We start from the raw sequence: 22,539 nt of genomic DNA, 5'->3' as shown, positions 1-22,539 counted from the left end.
TTATATTGTTATATTGTTCTATATTGTTCTGACTCACTCTTGAACGTTGTGAACACCATCAGGCTTTAGGATCTCATTAATAACCTCTTCTTGAGACTCTTCTGCTTCGTCACTTCCTGGTATTTCATTGTCATTCATTGTTTCACTTTGAGATGCGGCACTACTTCAACTAAGCTTTTCACCATCATCAATACATTCTCCCTTTTCTTCCGCCTCCTTCCCTTCTTGATTCTCTTCATTTTGTTCTGTCTTAGGTTTGTTTTCCTCCTTATCCTCATCAAGTGACTCATTTACATCATTTATATTACTTTCCACTTTATCTAATGTTGTGTCTTCTTCATCTGAATTGGCTTTGGAGACCACCTCATCCCCTGGATCACAATTACTCTCTTCTTTTTCATTTATCTTTTCTTCATCCTCACTTTTAGAAGCCATCGATTCCAAAACGTCCCCGTTGTCGTCGTTGTTTGACTGATCATTCGGCGTTTCGGCCTCGTCTCCAGTGAAATCCTCTTTTTCCACACCTGCTTCTTCAGTTTCCTCATCGCTGTTCTCAGACTCATCTCCACTTGTAGCAGGAATCTCGTCTTCATACATTTTATGCTGAGTTTCTTCTGTTTCACTTGTTGTCTCTTCATCCTTTTCTTCCTGTTGGACCGTTGCGTTAGTCTCTTCTTCGTCAGACTTTTGTTCAGCTTCTGCATCCTCTGTCAGTTGACTTTCACGGTCAGCTGCATCTTCGCTTTCGGACTCATCTCCACAGGTGACGTGGGTTTCGTCGCCTTCGTCATTTGACTTGACGTTTTCTGACTCTTTGGTTGTGTCCTCATCGCCGACAGCTGAATTTTCCTCCGCCGTTTCAACCTTTTCGTCTTCATCGAGCTCAGGTTCTTCATCGGCCTCATCTTCTTTGGCGTCATTTTCATCTCCACTGGTGACAGGTGTTTCTTCCTGGTCCTGGTCCTGGTCCTGGTCCTGGTCCTGGTCCTGGTCCTGGTCCTGGTCCTGGTCCTGGTCCTGGTCCTGGTCCTGGTCCTGGTCCTGGTCCGTTTCAGCTTCACTTTTAGTTACACCATTGTCTACATCAGCTGGTTCATCAATTTCTTCTTCAGCTTCATCAGTATGTTCATTTTCACCTTTTTCTTCGTCAATCTCCACATCGTTTGCATTGTCGTCAGCGCGTTCACAAGAAGGCTCGTTGTCATCTGTTGCTTCTTCTTCCTCATGATCTTCCTCTTCAGAAGCACCTTTCTCCTCAGTCTCATTGTTGTCATCTTCTCCTTTTGTTTCCTCTTCTGCTTCAGATTGATTTTCTGTTGCATTATCGTCATCTTCAGCAGCTTCTTCCTTTGTTTCTTCTTCATCATTTTGTGAATTCTCAATTTCTTCATCATCTGTTCCCTCGTCTTCATTTGGTGATTTTTCAGCAGAAATCTCCTCTTCTTCCTCAGCAGCTGACCCATCTTCTTCATCTTCTCCTTTTGTTTCCTCTTCTGCTTCAGATTGATTTTCTGATGCATTATTGTCATCCTCAGCAGCTTCTTCCTTTGTTAAATTTTCTTCATTTTGTGAGTTCTGAGTTTCTTCATCATCTGTTCCGTCATCTCCATTTGGGGAATTTTCACCAGAAATCTCTTCTTCATCTTCTCCTTTTGTTTCCTCTTCTGCTTCAGATTGATTTTCTGTTGCGTTATCATCATCCTCAGCAGCTTCTTCTTTTGTTTCATCTTCATCATTTTGTGAATTCTCAATTACTTCATCATCTGATCCCTCGTCTTCATTTGGAGATTTTTCAGCAGAAATCTCCTCTTCATCCTCAGCAGCTGACCCATCTTCTTCATCTTCTTCTTTCGTTTCAGCTTCTTGTCTGTTATGATCAACCTCAGAATCTTCCAACTTTGATTCATTTTCATCAGAAATAATATCTTCTTCCTCTTCTCCTTCATCATCACACTCTTTATCTGCCTCTTCCAAAGAAGCCTTTAAATCGTCACTTCCGGGGTCCAGAACACTGGCTTCATTGTCCTCATCTGCAGAGTTGTTTGCCTCAGGAGCTTCATTGCTTTCGTCCTGGTCTAATTCAGCTTCTCCATCCTCCTCATCGTTGCTGTTGTCTTCTTTTTCTTGGCCAGGCTCATTGTCACTTGTTTCTTGGATGGAGGCCGCTCCTGTGGGCTCAGAAGGAGGCTCTTCTGTCTTCTCGTCTGCTATGGGATTGTCTTCTTCTTTGACGTCACGCTCTGCAACACTTTCAACCAACTCATTTTCACTTGTCGATTCATTCGCCGAGAATTCGTTTGTTTCTCTTTCCTCGTCTTCTTGTGATCCATGCTCGTCATTGTGTTCATTTTCAGCGACGTCGTTCTCTTCTTCCTCTTTTTGGGAGTCATTGCGGTCATTTCCAGACTCGCCTGCAGTTTTGATCTGAATCTCCTCCTCAGCTGTTTCTGCTTCTTTGTCGTTCTTTGAGCGTTCAATATCAGACTCCTCCTTTTCTGACACAGTTTCCTCCACAGCTTCATGTGTAGCAGGTTCCGCTGCTGAAACGTCATCACGAGACTCTTCATCCTCACCCTGGCTTGTTGTTTCTTCCTCCTCATCATTATTTTGCTCCATTTCTCCCACAGTCTCGTTTGTATTCTCAATATTGACTTCATTTATCTCATCCTCCGCTTCAGCTTCTTCTTCGACCGCAGCGTTTTCTTCTTCTATTGTTTCATTCACTGTTAGACTTTTGTGTCCGCTCTCTTTACTTCCCTCAAGTTCATTTTCAAACTTGTCAGATGCTTGTGTTTGAATACATGTTTCACAAGAGCATTGGTCGTCGTCTTCGCTGCGCTGGTCGCTGTAGGACGTTCCCGTGGCTGAATCGTCGCTTATTTCTTTCTGTTCATCAGATCTGTGCCTACTTCTCGCCAAATGTTTTCCCTCTCTTGGTTCTTTTGGAGGTCTTGGAAGTCCAGATTTGACTTTTATTTTAGTAAGCTCTTTATCAATACTTCTTTGGATATTGCTGTGCACTTCGCCTCTTAGTTCATTGATAATAAAATCAAGCTGGACATTGTTATCCAGATTCCATCGAACTTTAAACTCGTTCATTGCGTTGATATAATGTTTCATAAATTGCTTCTCAATCTTGGTCAATAATGTGAGCACCCATAGAGGATCTCGATCATGAAACATGATTTTGGCTAAGTCTTCTCTTTTAAGTGAGCAAGGACTTCCACAGTGGGAAGCTTCACTTTCCTCTTTCAGAGCTTTGCAATGGTCATGCCCAGCAGAGGATGGCGTTTGTGGGAGATCTTTGGAACTTTCAGTGTCTCTGACCGTATCGTCTGTTGCTAGGTCATCTTCCTTGTGTTTATCGTGATCTATTTCAGCTTCGTGTGCTGTAACATTGGCCTGAAGCATGTCAATGTTCTTCCCATCACTGCTTTTCACAGAGCCACTGTTCATGTCGACACCAGACGATGATGTGTCTACAAAATGGTGATCGACGGCATGTTTACAATCGGCTGGGTCGGAAAGCCACAGAGACTGAAGAATCGTCATTAACTCCTGATATTTGACATCCTTTTCATCTGCCTTTTGAGGATGTTGATCCAGTAACTTTAACTTAACAAGACAGTCCAAAAGGCCTTGCGCTGATTTGCTCAGCTTACGTCCATACACCGGTGAAATCTCTGGGGTGCTGTTACATCTGTCAAGCTTTGGATTCAAAAGAACTTTCATCACCTGGACAGACGACTGGAACGTCTTAGAATCATCAGCGGGCAATGTTTCATTTTGTGATTGTTCTGTATTCTTTTTGTCACCATCTTCAGTGTTTGAATGGCCAGACGTTTGCCCGTTGCAGTTTTCATTATAGTCCTCCACTTCACACATATCGCCCTCAGTTGATATTGTTTTTAGCCATTGATGCACGACCTCAGTTGGCGATGCATTTGGTAGACTCGAAGGAACTAATTCAGCTCCATCTTCGAGTGGACGATTTGTGAGGTCCTGATTCAGTGTTTCCAAAGCTGTTGTCTCACACTCTTCTGGAATCTTTGAACTTGACAGTACCTGCGACAAATCACTCTCAATTGACTCTTTTTGAGAACTTTTAAGACAAAGTTTGTTTTCTTTATCATTTAATCCCTTATCAGATGTTTTGGATTTCTTTGACACATTTGACCTGACAGATGAAGCACTTCTGGATTGTACTTCATTGTTCTTCTTCGGGGGTGTTAACTTTTGTGAGGAAGCTTTAGAGTTTGAAGATAGAGATCTCAGTGACCCGTCATCAGTTTCCATAACAGTTTTTCGGGGATTTTCAGAAGCTTTTGACTGAACTGTTCTTCTTGACACATTAGATTTATTTGACTTGGCACTAACAGACTTAGCAGATATTGAACTAACCGATACTGTTTCAATGTCATCTGTCTTTGTCTCATTTACATCACTTGTTTCTGTGGTCTGACTGACTTTCTCTGACTCTTGTTGGACGTTTGAAGCTTTTGTCCGACTGAATGCAGTAGATTTAGTGGATTTCCTAGACTTGGGTGATTTTGCGGATAATGAACTTGAAGACCTCTGACTTTCCGGTCCAACAGTCAGTTTTGATCGACTCGATTTGACTGAATAATTTGATTTAATTGACAACACACTATCGCTTTTCGCGTCATCATTTTGGTCCACCATCATTGAGCCGTGTGAGTGTCCTGTCCTCACAGTTGTGCACGAAGCATTGTCTTCATCGTCATCGCATTCATCTGCTTTAACTGAACTTTTGGACCTTTTGGATTTTGCAGAAATACTTGACTTAACTGTGAGGACTGAGCTGGCCCATTCGCTGGTTCCTTCATCCCTTTGTGCTGACGTTTTGGATTTCTTACTTTTGTTTGACCCGTTTGACCTGGTCGATGCTCTTGATTTAACTGATAAAACACTTGGGGTCCTTTTATTTGATTTGTGGGACGTTGCTGATATGGCCGACGCTGGGCTTATTGCTCTCTCTTGAACTTCCGGTGTATCTGTTTCACACGCACTAATCGTAATAAAGGTAGATGCGTGGGATCTAGTTTCAGCAGAAATGTCTGACTGGAACGAGGACACTGACATCGAGCTTACTGATCTCTCGCTATCTGTATGATCACATATGCTCGCTGGTCTCGCTTCATCTAAGGCATCTTCTGTAATCGTTGTCTCTCGATTGTCTGTCCTCTCATGAGTATCTCTGGTATCCGCAGGTAAACAGCTACTAGATACCTCAGTGGTGTTTGATCTCGCAGATCTTTTTGAAGCGCTCGACTTTTTGGATTTAGCAGACGTGGCGCTCGATGCTCTTTCTTCATAATGTGCAGCCTCAGTACAGTCGGACTTGACAGACTGAACTGACACTGTTCTTTCTTGTTCTCCTTCTCTAATTTGCCCCTCGTCGTTGTCCGTGAGTTTTCTACAATCTTCACAGATTTTGGAGTGTGTAGAGGACCTCTTAGAAGTGTGACTCTTATCTGAAATCACACTGCTGGCTGTCTTTGTGGACGTGTCTGATTTGTGAGAGACGTGGGATTTGGCTGATTTAACTGACAGACTGCTCAAAGCTCTCTTGCTGGTCTTTACTTCTATATTTAAATTCTCACTGACCTGAGTTTTCTCTGAGTTCATTGAACTAATTGATTTGGCTGACATTGAACTTTTCACCCTTTCTTCACTTCCCACCTCAACATTGCCAGCACTTTCAGAAACCTTTGATCTGTTCGATTTTGTAGTTGCGTCGGAGTTTGTTGATTTGCATGACATGACAGTTGGTGATCTTTGCGCGGCGTCTTCGGTTGCATCTACTGGAGAAACAACACTTCGCTCAGAAATATTTGTTGTGTTTGACTTAACCGACTTTTCAGATTCGATTGACAGGGTTTCAACACAATCGACAGCCTCTTCCTCGTTGGATTTCACAGATCGATTAGACCGGGTCGACTTTGCTGACTTGACCGACAGTTTGCTCTGCGGCCGTCGAACAGTGGAAGTTTGATCTTCGCTGGTGAGTTCAGATTTACTTGATGTTCTTGACTTTGCGGACGTGTTAGACTGCACTGAGATTGAGCTGTTTGATCTGCTTAGTTCCTCATTCGCGTCCTCAACATTTGTGTCATTGCGTTCGGTGGATGATCTCGCAGAACTTGGAGGTCTTTCTGTAGTGGTTGCCGTCTCGTTATCTGGGCTCGACTGTGCTGTGTGAATATCTGTCACTTGAGTTGCTTCTTCTGGGGTGTCATCTTCCATTTTTGAGGCGTTCGATTTCGACGACTTAACTGACATGACGCTATTCACGCGCTCTTGGTTGTCTGTTTGCTTTTCTGAACTCGCGGAGATGTTTGATTTGGCTGACATCACGCTTGGCACTCTGTCATGATCGTTTAACTCCTGCTCCTCACATGTCACGTTTGAAATGTTGTCTGAGCTTTCCTGAGTTTTAGAGATGTTTGTTTCTGTTCCATCAGCAAACGACTCATTTGTTTTTTCGCTGTTGGAATAATCCTCTTGATTCTCTTGGTTATCTACCTTTTCAGTCGGCTCTGAATCACAAGAGCCACATGAAGGTATTTCTTGATCGTCAGTTGTTTGTAGATCATTTAAAACCTCTGTGTTGGCACTTTGTTTCACTGCTTCTATAAACTGTGGTCCCTCAGACACATCGGTTTTGTCTGACATGGCACTTGGCTGCTCTCTTTCAATATCCTTTTCCAATTTAAAAGTGCTTGGGCTTTGTGCTGTATTATTTTTAATTGAGGAACATTGACACAGATTTTTGGATTCAGTGGATTCATTTGAACCAGTCGAATCCCTGTCTTTCTGTGATGTGTCTTTATTTGTTGATTTGTGGTTTGAGAGGGTTGAGCCGGCCCTTGAAGCAGATTGATTGACGACTTCCCCTTTGTTATTATCCTTCTCTGCCTCTGGTGTTTGAGCCACGCTGTCAGGTCTCTCTTGTGCTGTTTCATCTGTGGAGAAGGGGCGCTCCATGGTCACATTTGTAATCGAGCTGTACTCCAATGCTTCAGTTTCCTCGACGATTTGCTCCGTCTCCACCACATGCTCTGAATTATCTTCACTTGATCTTGATATTGTTCTTCTGCTTTCGATCGTCGTTGTTCGGGAGACCTTTGTCTGTGTTGAAGATGCGCTTGAGCTGCAGGGTTGTGACCTGTGTGGCTCCCTGCAATGAGCACAACCTGGGTGTGTTTCATAGTGTTTCATGTAAGCTTCATTGTGTTCATTTGCGCAGATGTCTTCAGATTCTCCAGCCAGCAGACGATTGTGTGATTTCAGCAGATTGCAGGATCTCTCATTGGTTTTTCTCACTTGTGTTGACCAGTGTACTGTTTGATCATTCTGAAGTCGGAAGCGCACTTTCATTTCCATAGATAAGCTGCCATCTTTATTCACACGGACTGTTTTTTCTACATCGTCTTCTCTCAGTCTGTCATGTACTTTGTGACTGGAGTCCGCATTCTCAGGTGAGTCTGTTCCATCTGGTAAAGACTTGTCTGAGGAGTGCTTGACCGAGCTGGAGGCAGAATCCACCTTCGAGTCGGCTGTTTTACCAACACAGATACATATACTATGTTATTTATAAATTCTTTATAAGAAACACTATATTTAGGAAAGAATTCTTTATTCATACCGTCTTTTACAAGATTTGGAAGTCTGTCACTAGATGTTTTTGGAAAAATGTCTGCAAAGCTGGGATGAGATGGTTCCCGTCCGACACACACGAGCACTGTGGGGCACTGCACCAGACCCTGGACAGTTTCAATCTGAAACAAAAATAAGAATGTGAGTGAATATATTTTACAAATTGTTTTAATTACTGTTTTGCACCAAGGCTTTAAATTAAGCATTTCTAACATATATATATATATATATATATATATATATATATATATATATATATATATATATACATATATATATATATGCTGGTGTTTATATATAAATATATTATGTACTTTTTTTGGCCAAGAAATATTTACAAAATTGTGAATTTAGGTCAAGGTAGTTCCCCTATTACAGCGCAGTGGCATTAAAGTGGCTGACAGCCCTGCAGTGACTCAGGAGCAGTTAATGACCCTAATCCAGGATCATCTCTGCGTGTCTTCACCAGATGACAGTGCATTCCTGCAATGGTCAGCTGCAACTGTCACTGGGTTTGGAACAAGGCTAAAATGGACTGGAGCTAAACACAATGTATTTATTGTAATCTAAGGAAAAAATAAATAATATATTGAAATCTGTAAAACAGTATGTGGCCTATATATTTATAGCCCTGTATATCAATATATCACCTATTATTTTTTGAATACCTAAAGAAAGTGCTCTGTATATGCTGACATGTCGTAATCCTAAAGCCCTTCATAAAGACTTCAGTTGACAGAGCTTGCCTGTGGAACACGTTTTGATGACAGTGCACTTTGGGATGTGGACGCCTGTGTAAAAGGCAGATGAATGGCTGTATCCATGGTCATAGAGCCGGGTGAAGATAATTAATTGCCAGTGGAAGACACTTTTCTGAGATGCTTGTTGGATCAAACTAAGAGAGTAGAGTTTCTTCGCTGACCTGTTTCCTCTTTTTCAAAAATAGCTCTGATCTGAGTAAGATAAATGTGGTTTAGGGCAATCACCACAATCTAAACGCCTGTGAGAGAATATACTATCTGTCTTAATGGATTACTGTAACATAAAGTATACTTTACTTGTACAATATATACTATACAATATGCAATATATAAAAGACAGAAATACAGTAACATATTCATTTAATTTAAGTATTATTATGATTATTATTAAGGACTTTATAAAAATATTCTAGGTGGAAAGAAAACCCCTATGATGCTTTCAGATTGAGCTAATAACCTGGCTCATATTGATATGATTGATATGTGTGACACTCTGAGTTCAACACACTTCATCTTACTAGCAAGGTTACCTAACTAAACTACAGGTAGTAAATCTAGTATTGCATATTGGGAGTTGAATGAAAGACATAAGTTGCAATCAGAGTTTTACCTTGCGTCCTTCCAGAGTGTACATTTTCCTGATGTGGTACTCCATGAGTTCTGAGGCCTCCTCCAGAAAAAGGCTCAAACTGCGCAGACCTCTCCGGTGCAGAACAATAGTTTTTCTGCATGATGGGTCACTATTTTTCACAAGCACCACCCTCTTGTGGTGCCTGTGGTGATAGATGTGGTGGTCCTGGCCCGGCTGGACCTCGGGGGGTGGCTCTGGTCTCCTGGGGATATGCAGTGGATGGTGAAGGTAGCATGGTGTATGGTACAGAGGCTCCAGTGACTCCTGGGCTTGGACATGTCTGCACTCGGAGCACAGACTGCAGTCCTCGTGGGGGTTGCAGTGACCTGCCATGCCATGCTGAGGGATCTGGGGAAACCTGCTGTCATGATGCCGGCAGTAAAATAAAGCTCTATGAGCACCTTCTCCATTCACACACTGGAAGCACTGGAATTGGTGTCTGTGAGACATTTTATAATCCTTTGGCAGTGGTTCCTCAGCTACTGAAGAAGAGCGACCTCAGGGGAGATGGCAAAGTGCTCCATGGATCCTACAGAGAGTTCCCATCAAACACATCTGCGGAGCATGCACACCTAAAAGTTAAAGAGTTAAACAGTTAAACAAATTACAGAATAAAATCACATGTTCTTTCTATTTAACATAGTGTATTCCACCAGGTGAGAATGATAGATTTAATTGTTTGGAAGAAATCATTTAAATTGTTTAAAGCAGCTTACACTGCTGCTAAATTAGTTTTAGCTTTCATTCTGCCAATTAAAATGATCTGTAAAGAAGTCAATCTTCTGGACCACGGTTGGTACATGTCGTGAGGATGAAGCAGTGCAGAAATAAACATGACTTAAAATAGCAGGCTTATGTCTCTATGGTAGTGAAAGTGGACATTACCTCAGTGATTGTCCCTGTCACAGGAAGATACTGAGCCATCTTTTCAGTGTTTGAGCCTGGATTGCCTTTAAGAAACAGAAATATCTCCAATAAATACAATGCAAAGGAATTCAGTGCATTCAATGGGGAAAAACATTCAGGCCAGTGTGAAAATTAAAATTCTATACTGTACTAAAATGGGCTAAGCTTGACTGACATGAACAAAGAGCATGTTTGGCAGACATCTGTGTTCTGCATTAGCATTGTTCTAAAAATGACTGGTAAGAAACATGTCTTATATGATTAGATGTTGTGCCTGCTATAATGTGTATTTTTGTCATTCTTTTATGGTGTTGGCACACCAAAGATGCTGTAATCAGGACATAGCACTGTGAAACCAACACCACAAATGAACCTCAACTTTTTTACAGTGCATGCATCGAATTATGTATCTGTGGTAGTGGCAGAAATAGCTTACAAATGAAATAAAAAATCATCAAAGTGCCTGTAAATCAAAAAGCAAAAGCAATAAGCCTGGCAAAACTGATTGTAGTGATATAAATGTTGCCATGTTTCTCCAGTCCACTTTTACAGTATGGTCTGTGCAGGAAACAAAACTTGCATGTACAAACCCTCCTAATTTAGATTAAGTTATTTCCTTTGCAGGGTCTGCACAGTGCGGTACCAGTTGTCAGGGCAATATGTAGCACAATAGACATACTTAAGCCAAACTTCAGTTATCTTCTACTGCACTTCTACTACCACTAATCTACTCACCTGATGATGATAAAGAGCTGCACATCCAACACTAGAGAATACCATCCACAGACTTCAAATGCCTGTGCAGCAGTGGCCTGTCAGTTAATCAGATACATGCGGCGCCAAGGATAGAAGGAAAAGCCTCGCTAATCACTCTGAGATTGGCTGAAGCTGCTGAGGCTTTGGACACATGACTCAAATGGCGCTGTTGCATAAATGGAGTTAACCACACTTTTATAAGACAACTAGAAATGTGACTTGGCCTTGGTCGCTCACTTGTTCACAATCCACCTATGTCCGCTAAAAATATATCTAAAGCAAGACATCACTTAAACTTAACAACGGCACCATGTAACTTTTCATAATGTACGTTTTCCACAAGAGAGTCTGCCACCTGCTTGTCTCCAAGGAGATGTTAAAGCTTTGTCTAGAATGTCCCGCAGTGTCAACTTTAGTTCTAAAGCAACATCTCCTCAGAGACAAGCAGGTGGCGGACTCTCTTGTGGAAAACGTACATATTCATTAATATTCAAATGTGTATTTTTTCTATTGATAAAGAGGCTCATTTTAGTTTGTGTTTGATATAATTATTACCCAGGGTCGGCTCACTCTTTCCAAGGACAAAGGAGCCGTGAAATGCACAGCGACTAGCCTTTATCTTGCTCTCACAGACGGTATGCTGGATCCTCCCTGCGATGCTGGAAGTTACGCTCACTCCTGTCGGTAGCACTCGGTGAGTCGTCCTGAGATGGGGCGGACAGGAGGCGGGTGAGTGTTTGTGTTGTGATTCATGATTGAAGTGAGCAGAAAGACCCCCGCCTGAGTCACAGCAGTGAGAGACTCAACAGAGAACCCCCGACTGCTACTTTTTGTTCAGTGACTGGGCTTTCCTTTGTAACAATGGCCTCTTCTAGCAAACTCAGTGAGTAGTACCGGTAGTCTGAGTCAACTCGCTTGTGGGATAGGGAAATAAAAAGCATATTAAACAACTCAACACATTACTATTTAAATTACTTAAATTTAAGTTACTTGAATTACTTTAAATTTAAGATACTTCAATTACTTGAATTGATATTTTTCTTAATTTTATGTAAGTTTATCTTACTTAAAATGTATACTTTTAATGAATATGAAATATTTAGATGAAATTTGGTGTTCAATCTATTTTTCAATCAACACAATTAAACTAAAAATAAATCCTATACATATTTTACATCATATCAGAATTGTAGAATTAAACTAATTCATTCAATGCCAGACTTTTATTCACTGTACAGCTATTAGCAATTATTTGAGACATTGATAATATAATACTAATGATAATGATAATAATAATAATAATAATAATAACAATAATTATTATCATTATCATTATTATTATTATTATTATTATTATTATTATGTAATCTATTGCCCTTTACACACTTGGGCCATCCGTGCTGTTTTGACCCGGCTGAGTTCACTCGATGCTCATGTCAGTTGGATAAGCCTCACAGCAGGGTTAAGGAGCTATAACACGTGTTCCCACATCACCACTGACATCAGGCTCATCTACAGTGACTCGTGCAGAACAAGACGAGTCACGTCATGTTTGTCATAGTCAAATCTAAATGAGGAACCCCTGGAGCCTCTAAAGTCTGATAAATGGGACGGCCGTGTTTCAAGGCAGTCGTCTGCTGTTGTCTCCTTGTACAAATGTGGTGAGTGTGTGAATGGTTTGGCAGCCTTGTTTCTATCAGTCTGTCCCAGGGCAACTGTGGCTACAATAGTAGTTTACCACCATCAGGTGTGGAATAAATGAATAATGACAACAGTGTGGAGCTTTGAGTCTTTGATAAGCCTGTAAAGTGCTTTACACGTGCATTTTGAACATGTGACACTGATACAGAGATGAGTTCAGGAGTTTAGACAAATCCATTTAATTGTAAAGTCAGAACAAGAATTCTATTACAAACACACTACCAATATTTACAATGAACAAAATAAAGTAGTTAGCAAAATGTTTGAGATTAAGCAGTAAAGGCTTTCATGCAGGGCCTGACTATTACCTGTTTAATCCTGGAGACCTGGCCAGGGAAGGAGCAGAGTAAATATAACTCTGAGAACCATGAGTGCATTTATACATTCAGTGTCACAAATCCTCTTGTACTTACAGCACAGGTTTAACCAACCTCTGGACTGAGCTAAAGCTGCCTTATTTTAAACATGTACATCTTTAGCTTGGACATGGTCAATACATTTATAAATTAAGCCCATAAAATCCCCCAAAAAATCATGATTTGTGCACATTTTGTACTTCTGCAACCACATAAGAAACAATAATGATAGTAAATCAGTAAACATTTTCAGGTTTTAAGGTGTTTTAAAAGGACTTATTGTTATGTCTGGTCACAGGACTGCAGTTATTATATCAACAGTAAGCAGAAATTGGCCATTTTATATAAACTTGCTTGTTAGTCTGAAAGGTCAAGGAAAGCTGTAATTAATGAGCTTTTGTCGTTTCTTAGCGCCCCATGAAAAAACTAGTGCAAAGCACATAATATTGAACAAATGTAAATGTAAAAATGTTAGTTGTGTGCAGAGGGATGGTGAGGTGTGAAACGGTGCTCTGAGCAAAGCTGGGCACTAAGTTTCTGTCCGTGCATACGTGACGGCAACAGGGGTATTTTCTTATCAGTGCAGCCTGAGTTCTCAAGTATTCCACCATCTGCCATAAACACATACATATAACGCTCATATCCTGTTTTGAGGCTGTCAACAGCGTACTTTGGCGAAGTGTCTGTGCTCTGGGGACAACTGTGTGAGTCATTTCCATCAGCCTCATTTTTGATGTGGAGTCTTTAAGGAAATGGGGCCTGGCCTCGAACAGGAAGGGATTCCTTCAACTTCAGACATCAACAACATCCACAATATTGTACCCTCAGTGAAGGGTCAGAGTAGTGAGCATCAGAGTGATGCCAGAGTGATGCGCTGTCAAGGACACTGGCATTTTTAACACAGCTCCATGAGTAAACAGCACATCAAGGCGGAGGAAATACAGTGTGTCAGTAGTGACGTCTTCAGTTCCTTTACAAGCACTGACTTTGTTAACGTCATCGGCAGATTGTACTTGGGCAAAACAACTTAGACTTGGATACTTTTTATGCTTTATAATGATCAAAACAACATTCATTATGACATATTTAAAGATATAAAATGATTAAACTATTGAAGTGTGTAAAACCTCTCAACAGCAGGAAAAAACGATTTACAGTTCCCAATAACAACTAAACAAAAAAGTAAAATTCAACTTTTTCTCTCTGTGTCCCTAAAGTGTTTGGGCATAAATGTGTGATGCTGTAACTTGATGAACTAAATAAGTATTAAAAGTCTGCCTTATGACATCAGTTGCTTTGCTTTGTCTATCTTCTCCAGTAGCTGTTAAAAGGGGCTCTCTCACACCACTAAACTTATAACATCACTCAACTAAATCATTAGAGCGTCTGCTGCTCAGGATGTGCTGAGAGTAAACTGTGCCAGTGCGGGCCGAGGCAGAGGCACAAAGGCAGTGCCACAAACCACCAAAGAGGTCCTGCCCAGACATACTGAGCACACAAACGGCACACAATCTTTAGGCTGCAATTACTCACTGAATTGTTGACAAATTTGATAATTGTGGATCATCATCTGCACTAAAACACATGCAGAAATAGGACTTATCAATTTATTTTATTGTTTCAAATTACAACAAACTACTTGCAATTTTTCTCAAGAAGATAAAGCATAATTTAGTTCATATATATTAAAAAATGTTGAAGACCCAATCAATCATTCAAAAACATTCTTGCTAATGAATCGACCTGTAAAAAAAAAAAAAAAACGCCTTAATTTGACCTAATAATCTACTTTTTATATTTTGCTATGCATAGATATATATGTTTGGCATTTTAACTCTTTATGTTAAGATATCTGTAGGATTCACTTGGCCGGAGCAGCAAATACGGATGCGCTGTCTCCTAAATGGAACAACCTCATTGCAATTAGGAAGCACAATAGGAACATCCACCTCCACACAGAAGTGAAGAGTTACATCACCCTGGGGACGCTGTGCTGCAGTCAAAAACAAAGCAGATAGTGCCGCGGCATGCAAACGCTACCAGAGACACTGGTCCAGAGCACTGAAACAAATACTAATCAAATCAAACATACTGCCTGTCCAGAAAAAAAGCCACCACTTGGATTCAACTAAGCAGATACAGTAGGTACGAGCTTCCAACTGGATAATTGCTGAGGGTGATGATCTTTCACCTGCAACAAAGTATTTAAACCCAACGGATGCAGCATGTGGAAAGACAAATCCTGTGGTCATGGAAAATTATTGGCATCGAGCAGAGAAAGCGTCTAAAGAGAAGCAGAGTCTAATGTGATCCAGATCTGAGAGTGTTTGGGACGAGCTGGAGAAGACTTTGTGCAGCGGTCACTCTCAAACATCATCAATACAAGAGCAACTGGTGAAAAATAATAATAACAATCTTAAAATAAATAAAGTAATCTTAAAATGTTGCAGAAGCTTTTTGAAACTACATCACAGAAAATGTGTGCTGTGATCAAAGCTAAAGGTGGTATATTGATAAATACAGACTGCCAGTGGTGGAAGAAGTACTGAATTTTGTTAAGTACAGATACAGGAGCTAAAAAAAAATACTTGCGTAAAAGTATAAATATCACATTCAACAATCAAAGTATTTGTTTGAAAATTTACTATAAAATTATCTCACACAGATTTTGAGGACGACTGGTATAAAGTGTTTAGTGTTGTTATTTTGATGTTGTTATATTAATAAAGAATGGGCTGATTTTTGGAATTCAAATCATTTTATACATTTTATTTTAGTTTGCTCAAAGCCAGGACTTGAACTCAAAACCTTCAGTCACAATGGATGTGCTACAATTAACCCCCGACACAATGAAAAGTGAACAAACGTACTTAATTATCAGTAAACAAATGTAATAGATAAAAAGTACAGATATATTCTCTCTAATTGTAGTGAAATAAAAAGGTTTCCTCTGTAAAAACAACTTAACAAAAGCACAGCTACCTAAAACTGTTACTCACGTACAGCTTTGCTTTTGTACTTTGCTACTTCCCACCACTGCAGATTACTACATTATTACAATTTAACTAACATGGATTGTCTTCTATAGATGGGATAATCTGACAGCCCGTAATTCTGAGGGTGCATCATTTTCCAATATTCCGCAGCGCCGGTGAAACCTGGCCGTGCTTACGAGCGCATGGAAATCTAGCCTTCTCCTTGTGCGGTTTGGCAGTCTGGCGCTGGCCTCCCTCTGTGCTTCTGCCGCTCCCTGTATCTGCACAGAACAGGTGCCGGCGGTGGTGGGCTGCAGCATTCACAGCACAGGTACAGCTGGGACGCCCTTGGCCGAGGCGACGGTCCCCTAAGTTTTCCAGGGGTCCCCATCTGCGTCCCCGCTCATCCTCTGCCACATGGCACCTGTCCCTCGACGAGTCTGGTCCATTCTTTGTGCGGCCCGTACACGTCTGCTGCCACCCCGCACGCCGCCTGTTGTTGAGCCACAATGAGATGAAGAATAACTGCACCCATAATCCCTTGCTGTGAGATGCTTGTGTGTGTTTTCCTCCTTTGGCCAGATTTGAGGCCAAGTACAAATTGTAAACAGGTTATTATGCTGCTGCGACACACTCCAAGTGGAAATGCTCTCAGGCAAAAAAGAGAATGAAAGAAAATAAGAAAATCACATTTTTCACATTTATTTATTTGTGGATTTGTGAAAGTTCACTCGGTGTCAGAAGAATGATTCATTGTACTATATACTGATTTAATGTTTCAGTTTTTCTGTTTATCTTGACTAAACACCTAATCTGTCTATATGCACATTCTTCTAGATAGAAATTGAAGCAGAATATGCAAAAAAAAGAAAACTATTACTATTTATTTGAAAATTGTGATACATTTTGACGTACATTTAGACAAAAGTGTTAACTTTTCCGTGTAGCAAGATAAGTTCAGCTATTGTTCAGATGTAAAGAGCATTCTTGACCCGGAGCACTTCTTAGTCACGTAGTTTACATCAGTCACTTCCTCTTTGCCTATAGCTAAAACTCAAAGAACGTCATAGTAACATTGCCACCATCACCATAGGCAGCTGGATGCGGGCTTGCTATGTACACAATGAGCACCAGACAAACCAGAAAGTCAGCCTCCTCCGACCCTCGGTCCCTCCCTCATGGATAATGCTTTATGCAGCTGTGTGCGTGCAGGCTCAATCACGCTTGAAGAGCTTTGCACTGTTACCTTGACAGTGAGTGTTGAGTTGGATGGGCCCAGTTGTTTGTTTGCACAGGGAAGTGACATGACTGCAGAGGAGGAAATAGGAAACATAACAGACTACCTGACAGACTCATTCCACGGGCCTGACCTGAGACTGGAACACAGCCAACCAGCAATCAGAGCGACACACGGCTTTTGTTTGTTCAGCCTATGTCCTTAATTAACAAATATAGTAAATCTCGGGATTTGGCAATCGGGACAGCGTTTATGAAAATGAAAGACTTCCACCTTTAGGAAGGGCTTGCTTAAAAAGTCAGTTGTAGACAGAATTCTTCAGCCCCGGTCGCTTTATTGTGCCATTACAGGGACCAGAGAGTGATGTTGATTTTGTGATAAGTTGAGTGTTTTGCCCTCACTTCCCGATAAACCTTAAGTAAGTAATTCTGACATCTCAGCAAATGCCCTGTGAAAGTAGACGAAGGCATATTGGAGGTTTTAAATTATTCAAAAATCCTGAACGCAATTGTACACATTCAGGCTTTGGAATTATTATTATTACCAGACAATATTTTCATTTTGCAATATTTGTGGTCCAGAGCTTACGTCAGTCGTATGTATTTGATCCTGCGTCGCTGCTGGCCGTCCTTGCCCATATGTTACAGCGTCCTACCCCGAGGTGGTTGTTGAGACATTGTATCAAGTCTTTATCTGGGGAGTCTGCAGTAAAACGTGCAGCTGACCCCAACAACTCAGGGGCCACAACGGCGACTCTTTCAATGCTAAATGCCTGAGGCCGCGCCCGTCCAGTCCTGACATCCAAAATATAGCCGCCTTTAAATGGACCCTCCATTGAGTTTTGAACCCCCACAGACATAGAGGGTAATGGGGTAACCCTGACAAAATGAGCACATCATTTGCTGGCCACATGATGTATGCTCATTCTATGCGGTCTACCACCAGCTCCAAATGGAGGTTATATGTTTTTGGCCTAATTTGAAATCATATGTACCGTACTACTGGACAGGTTGACGGAGAACCTTTTAAAAAATGCCGGGTTAAGTCAGATGTTAATCAGGCGTGCAGAGCTTCCTGCTGTGAGCGGAGCGGCCGGTTCCCTTCCCTCACTGCAGCTCTTTAAAGCAGAGCCCAGCCAGGCCCAAACATCCTGACAGAGAGCTGCTGCTGCTTATCAGTCAGGAAACACAGCTCCTCCACTGCATCCTCTTTACAAGAAGCACGACTCAACCATTCCCAAAAAATGCAGGAAGATCGGCCCGACTGCTGGATTTGTCAAAAGCTCAAACTTTAAACAGAAAAAAACTATTCATGGTGAGGAGAGGAGGAGGTGTGGTATTGTATTTATATGAGTGAATAAAAAGAGTATAAAGCACCATAAACTTGTTTGGTTAGAAAAACTAAATTAAAGTGTGGAGCAGCAGGATAAAAGGAGGGTGAAAGTGATGGGAGTGAAGCAGGCAGGGGGCCGCGTACTCGAAGAATGGCGCTAAACATAAAAACTAATAAAACTGTGTGACACGCCTTAGATGTGTTTTTTTTTTTCCAATGATTAAAATGTTGATTAAATGAAAAGGCAAAAAGAGGGGAAAACTGAAATTGGACAATGACGACGTAGAAACTCTTACAAATCTTTATATAGTCAGAACTGTGCTGACAGATGAGTGTGGGCATTGTTCAAGTAACAACTATTTTATGTAAAAATGAACTTTATTTTAAATTAGTGTCTTTCACAAACCTAAATCAGCATACTCTATATTTGCCATTATTATTTTCCATTTTAGAGGCTATGATTATATATTAGGTACTTGAGAAGTAGTTTAAACTCCTTGTCTTTTCTCCATTATACACACAATTTTAGATTGCATATGAAATATCCAAACAAGACCTCATTCATTTTACAGCAACTGAGGTAACTGGACTCTTCTAAACCCAAGAGACAGGGAACAAATGTCATAAACAGTAGAATAAATTTACCAATCCGTGTTACAGTTAGCATCAAAAACATTTAAGCACTTAAATTAGCTTTTGGAAGAGCAGTTCTATGTACATGTCATGGAGGCAAAAGTAAGTGTGACATTTACAGGGGGATGAGTCTTCAATTGTTCCTCGGACAGCTGGAGGTGACACACAAGTGTTTGCATCCCTGAGGCAGCCGTGTCCTTTTCATTCAAATCCCTCCAGTGTTTCTACACAATCATTAATGCTCGTTTAGTGTATTTTTCTCCCCCAAATGCTACAAGATCAACCCAGCATCTTTATTCATGAACCATGTATTGTCTTTGATAGACCAGGGGAGCTTATGAGATGCCATAGTTGTTGTAGTATGCTGCTGTGGCGTCCGCTAACACAGAGATCAGGCTGGTTTCTGAGGAGCTGCTCGCCCCAGTGGTGGCAGCTGATGCCACCTGAATATGTCCCGTCACTGTCATGGTGTTGGTCTGCTCAGGATGGAAGCCAGTCCCGGTGGAGTTCAGATACTGGTCAAACTCGTTGCGGTCCACCTCACTAAGGAGCTCTGCTTGGCTCAACTGGTCCAGAGTCTCCAGGTGTCCATGTGTCTCCGGTGGGGGCGACAGCTGACCCAGCTGCCCGTGTTGGACACTGTGATGGATTTGAGAGAAAGAAGATGTGCTGAAGTAGGAAAGTGGAGGGGCAGGCATGAGTCCAATGTTAGCGCTAGTTTGGGACATGTGAGGGACGTGGCCGCAGTGAATCTGAGACTGTGAGTAGTCAGTGTGGTACGGGGGCGGGCTGCCCATGTGATTCTGATGCTCCTCTGGACATGAAGCAGAAGAGGAGGAGCAGGAGCTTGCGGAAGAGTAGTAGGCTGAGGGTAGATGCTCATGGTCCATAGCGTCTAATGGGGACATCTCTGGGGGAGTGGGCAGGTCGTAAGGATAAGTGTCGAAGCTGTTGTTGCCACCGGTACTAGAAGCAGGATCTCTGAATGTCCGGACCCCGGGAAGAATCGGGCCCGGTCCAGAGAAGCCCCCGTGACCATCCTCTTTGTCCATGGGATGGCAGAGGACTCGCTGCTCCACCATAGAGCTCTGGTCAGGAGCCAGGGTACTCAGCAGGAACCCTGGGTCCACCCGTTTGCAGATGCGCTTGAGCTGCTTCTTCCTGCGAGGACGGTACTTGTAGTTGGGATAGTCCTGCATGTGCTGCACACGGAGCCGCTCCGCTTCCTCCACATACGGCCTCTTCTGTGGAGGAGTCAAGGCCTTCCATGACTTACCTGCAGTTTAGGGGGAAACAAGCGTCACACAAATTGTAAAACTATAACAATAAAAGTTTAAAAAATACACACAAAATAAATACAAATATATATATATATATATTTTTTTAATTTGCAAAATGTCTAAATTTTTTTGAGTAGTAAAACTATTTGTGTTTATCATTTTGTGTGATTTAGGCCTTCAACCAAAATTGTTCAAATGGTTTTAAAACAAAACAAAAAAAAAAACTATGAAGAAATCCCCAATTATGTGTTTAATAACTAAAATGCAGTAGAAATTTATGTTATAATAAAATGTTGATGTCAGTTTCATGAACCTATTGTCCACTTAATTTTTACTCAGCTTTTAAACTTTGAATTTACTTAATTACTTACTTAATCTACTTAAATTAAGTCTCATGCTATTTATTTTAAGTGTTTTATACAGCCTACATCTCAAGCACTTTTAAGTAAACATATGGCCTCAAGTGAATTCCAATCTTAATAGTGAAACAGCCTATTCATTATTATTAATCATTATTAAACATTATTAAAGAAAAATAAAACATAAAAATATGATGCCCCAAGTCCTACTTTTGTAGAATAATACTGTTGTTTTCTTACCGAGCATTTTGCTGAGTTCTGCGTTGTGCAGATCCGGGTTTTGAACAGCCAGACGTTTGCGCTCGTCTTTGGCCCAGACCATGAACGCGTTCATGGGTCGTCGAATCCGTGGCTCCGGAGCCTTGTCCACTGCGCTTCTGTGAGGCCCGTGTCCCTCGGACCCGTCTCCATCTCCGGAAGGACACTCGAAGGACTCCGGCCACGACGAGTACGCGCTGATGAGGGCGGCCATCTGCGCGCGCTCTGCTCCAAACTTCACGCGCGGCTCAAAGTGGAAGTATTCTTTGTATAAGTCGTGGTGAAAGTGAGCGCACGCCGACAGTCGGGACAGTGGATGCGGGGCTCAGGTGACCCTCTCTCAGACAGGCTCGTGCTGGTGTTGCGCCGCTCGTCTGCTGTGATCCAGTGTTTCCTCTGTGAGCTCAGTGAGGGGGAGCTTTATATTTGAGGAGCAGGTTCCAGGAGAAACCCCGCAGGACGCTCGCTCCTCCTTGATGCAAGTCGAGTCTCGTGAAGAGAGGCAGATTTCAACACTACTCACAACTTTAACCTGTGGAACAACAAACGCACCCAAAACTTACTCATCCTGAGGAGCAGTTTAAATAAGATCACTATGGAGTCTTTTTCAATTGTGCTCATGTCTAATTTTAACCCAACATTTTGCAATTTACGTATTTTCCCTATGACGACAAACCTAACCTGTTCTGTTGTAGATTTCTTTAAACGCCCACATTAGCAGTGACATTTTCCACAGTAAATAATTGAGTGATGATTGAATGTACTATGATTTACTACTGTCTGTTTGTATTAAGTGTTCAGGCCCCTCAGAGTGGAACTTGTGAGCACATGTGTGGGTGACAGCAGAGATAAAGGCTCGGCACAAATCAGTTTCCTTCACTGGCTCAAGGGTGTACACACCAAGTCCAGGAGTTCCTGTTGACAGCAACCACGACCCATGAAGCTGAGCACACACACTCTGCAGATACTTGCAAGTGACAGACTTTGGAATAAAACTCAAGTCAATAGAAGCAGCACAGATGTGTAAAACACGTATTCAAACTAACAGGTGTGTTGTAAACATATGAGACCTGGCCTGCACAGGAACAGGATACAGCACCTGAAGCCACAGATTGTGCATGGGGCAAGCACTCCAGTGATATATAGGTCTGCACTTCCCGTAGCCATTTGGACAGTGTCTCGTCGCTGCATGACCAGTGAAAGTCTGCTCATGCGGGACACCAGCTTAGAGTTGTACCAGAGACCCCCAACTTTGTGTGGACCGGCCTTTGTCTCCATTTTAAGGGAATCAACTATGAATATAGCGCATTTATAAGTAGAAACTAAAACTTGGATACAAAGGCCTAATTCTTATTGTAAAAATATATATATATACACAATACATGAGTTATGTCAGGTGTTGTAATACAAGTCTATTTCCCCTTTTGAGTCACTCTTACGACTTGTGTCATAGAAGAGCTCATGTCAACACAATATTGTTATGTATGTCATTGAATTTACACATTAGCCAATTGTCTGCCCTGCTAAATAGGAAAACAAAAACAGTTTATGTTAGCATAATTTCTTTTTATTTCAATGATGTAAGTGGTGGACATAAAATGTATTCCGCATTAAAAATGGATGTTACATCATCAATGTTAAGAAGACTTCCTGACATTTCAAACAATCAAATTA

At 41.5% G+C, this 22,539-nt stretch overlaps 2 protein-coding genes across 2 annotated transcripts; both read right to left on the bottom strand.

The window, feature by feature from the left end:
- Nucleotides 1–165: 165 nt before the first annotated feature.
- On the bottom strand, nucleotides 166–9,609 carry rp1l1b (rp1 like 1b). Its single transcript, XM_072450217.1, has 3 exons — nucleotides 9,052–9,609; nucleotides 7,670–7,802; nucleotides 166–7,580 (listed from the first exon to the last, which is right to left on the bottom strand). Exons 1-3 carry the CDS (start codon nucleotides 9,403–9,405, stop codon nucleotides 166–168), a joined length of 7,902 nt encoding a protein of 2,633 aa, XP_072306318.1. The 5' UTR covers nucleotides 9,406–9,609.
- A 9,624-nt stretch (nucleotides 9,610–19,233) lies between these two features.
- Nucleotides 19,234–21,405, bottom strand: sox7 (SRY-box transcription factor 7). Its single transcript, XM_072442018.1, has 2 exons — nucleotides 20,848–21,405; nucleotides 19,234–20,244 (listed from the first exon to the last, which is right to left on the bottom strand). Exons 1-2 carry the CDS (start codon nucleotides 21,077–21,079, stop codon nucleotides 19,304–19,306), a joined length of 1,173 nt encoding a protein of 390 aa, XP_072298119.1. The 5' UTR covers nucleotides 21,080–21,405; the 3' UTR covers nucleotides 19,234–19,303.
- Nucleotides 21,406–22,539: the final 1,134 nt, after the last annotated feature.

Source organism: Eucyclogobius newberryi, unplaced genomic scaffold (assembly GCF_026437365.1).
Source record: "Eucyclogobius newberryi isolate DKJ021-1_F unplaced genomic scaffold, fEucNew1.0.hap1 SCAF_1, whole genome shotgun sequence".
In the NCBI taxonomy this organism is placed as follows: domain Eukaryota; kingdom Metazoa; phylum Chordata; class Actinopteri; order Gobiiformes; family Gobiidae; genus Eucyclogobius; species Eucyclogobius newberryi.
This window is presented reverse-complemented; position numbering and strand designations above follow the sequence as displayed.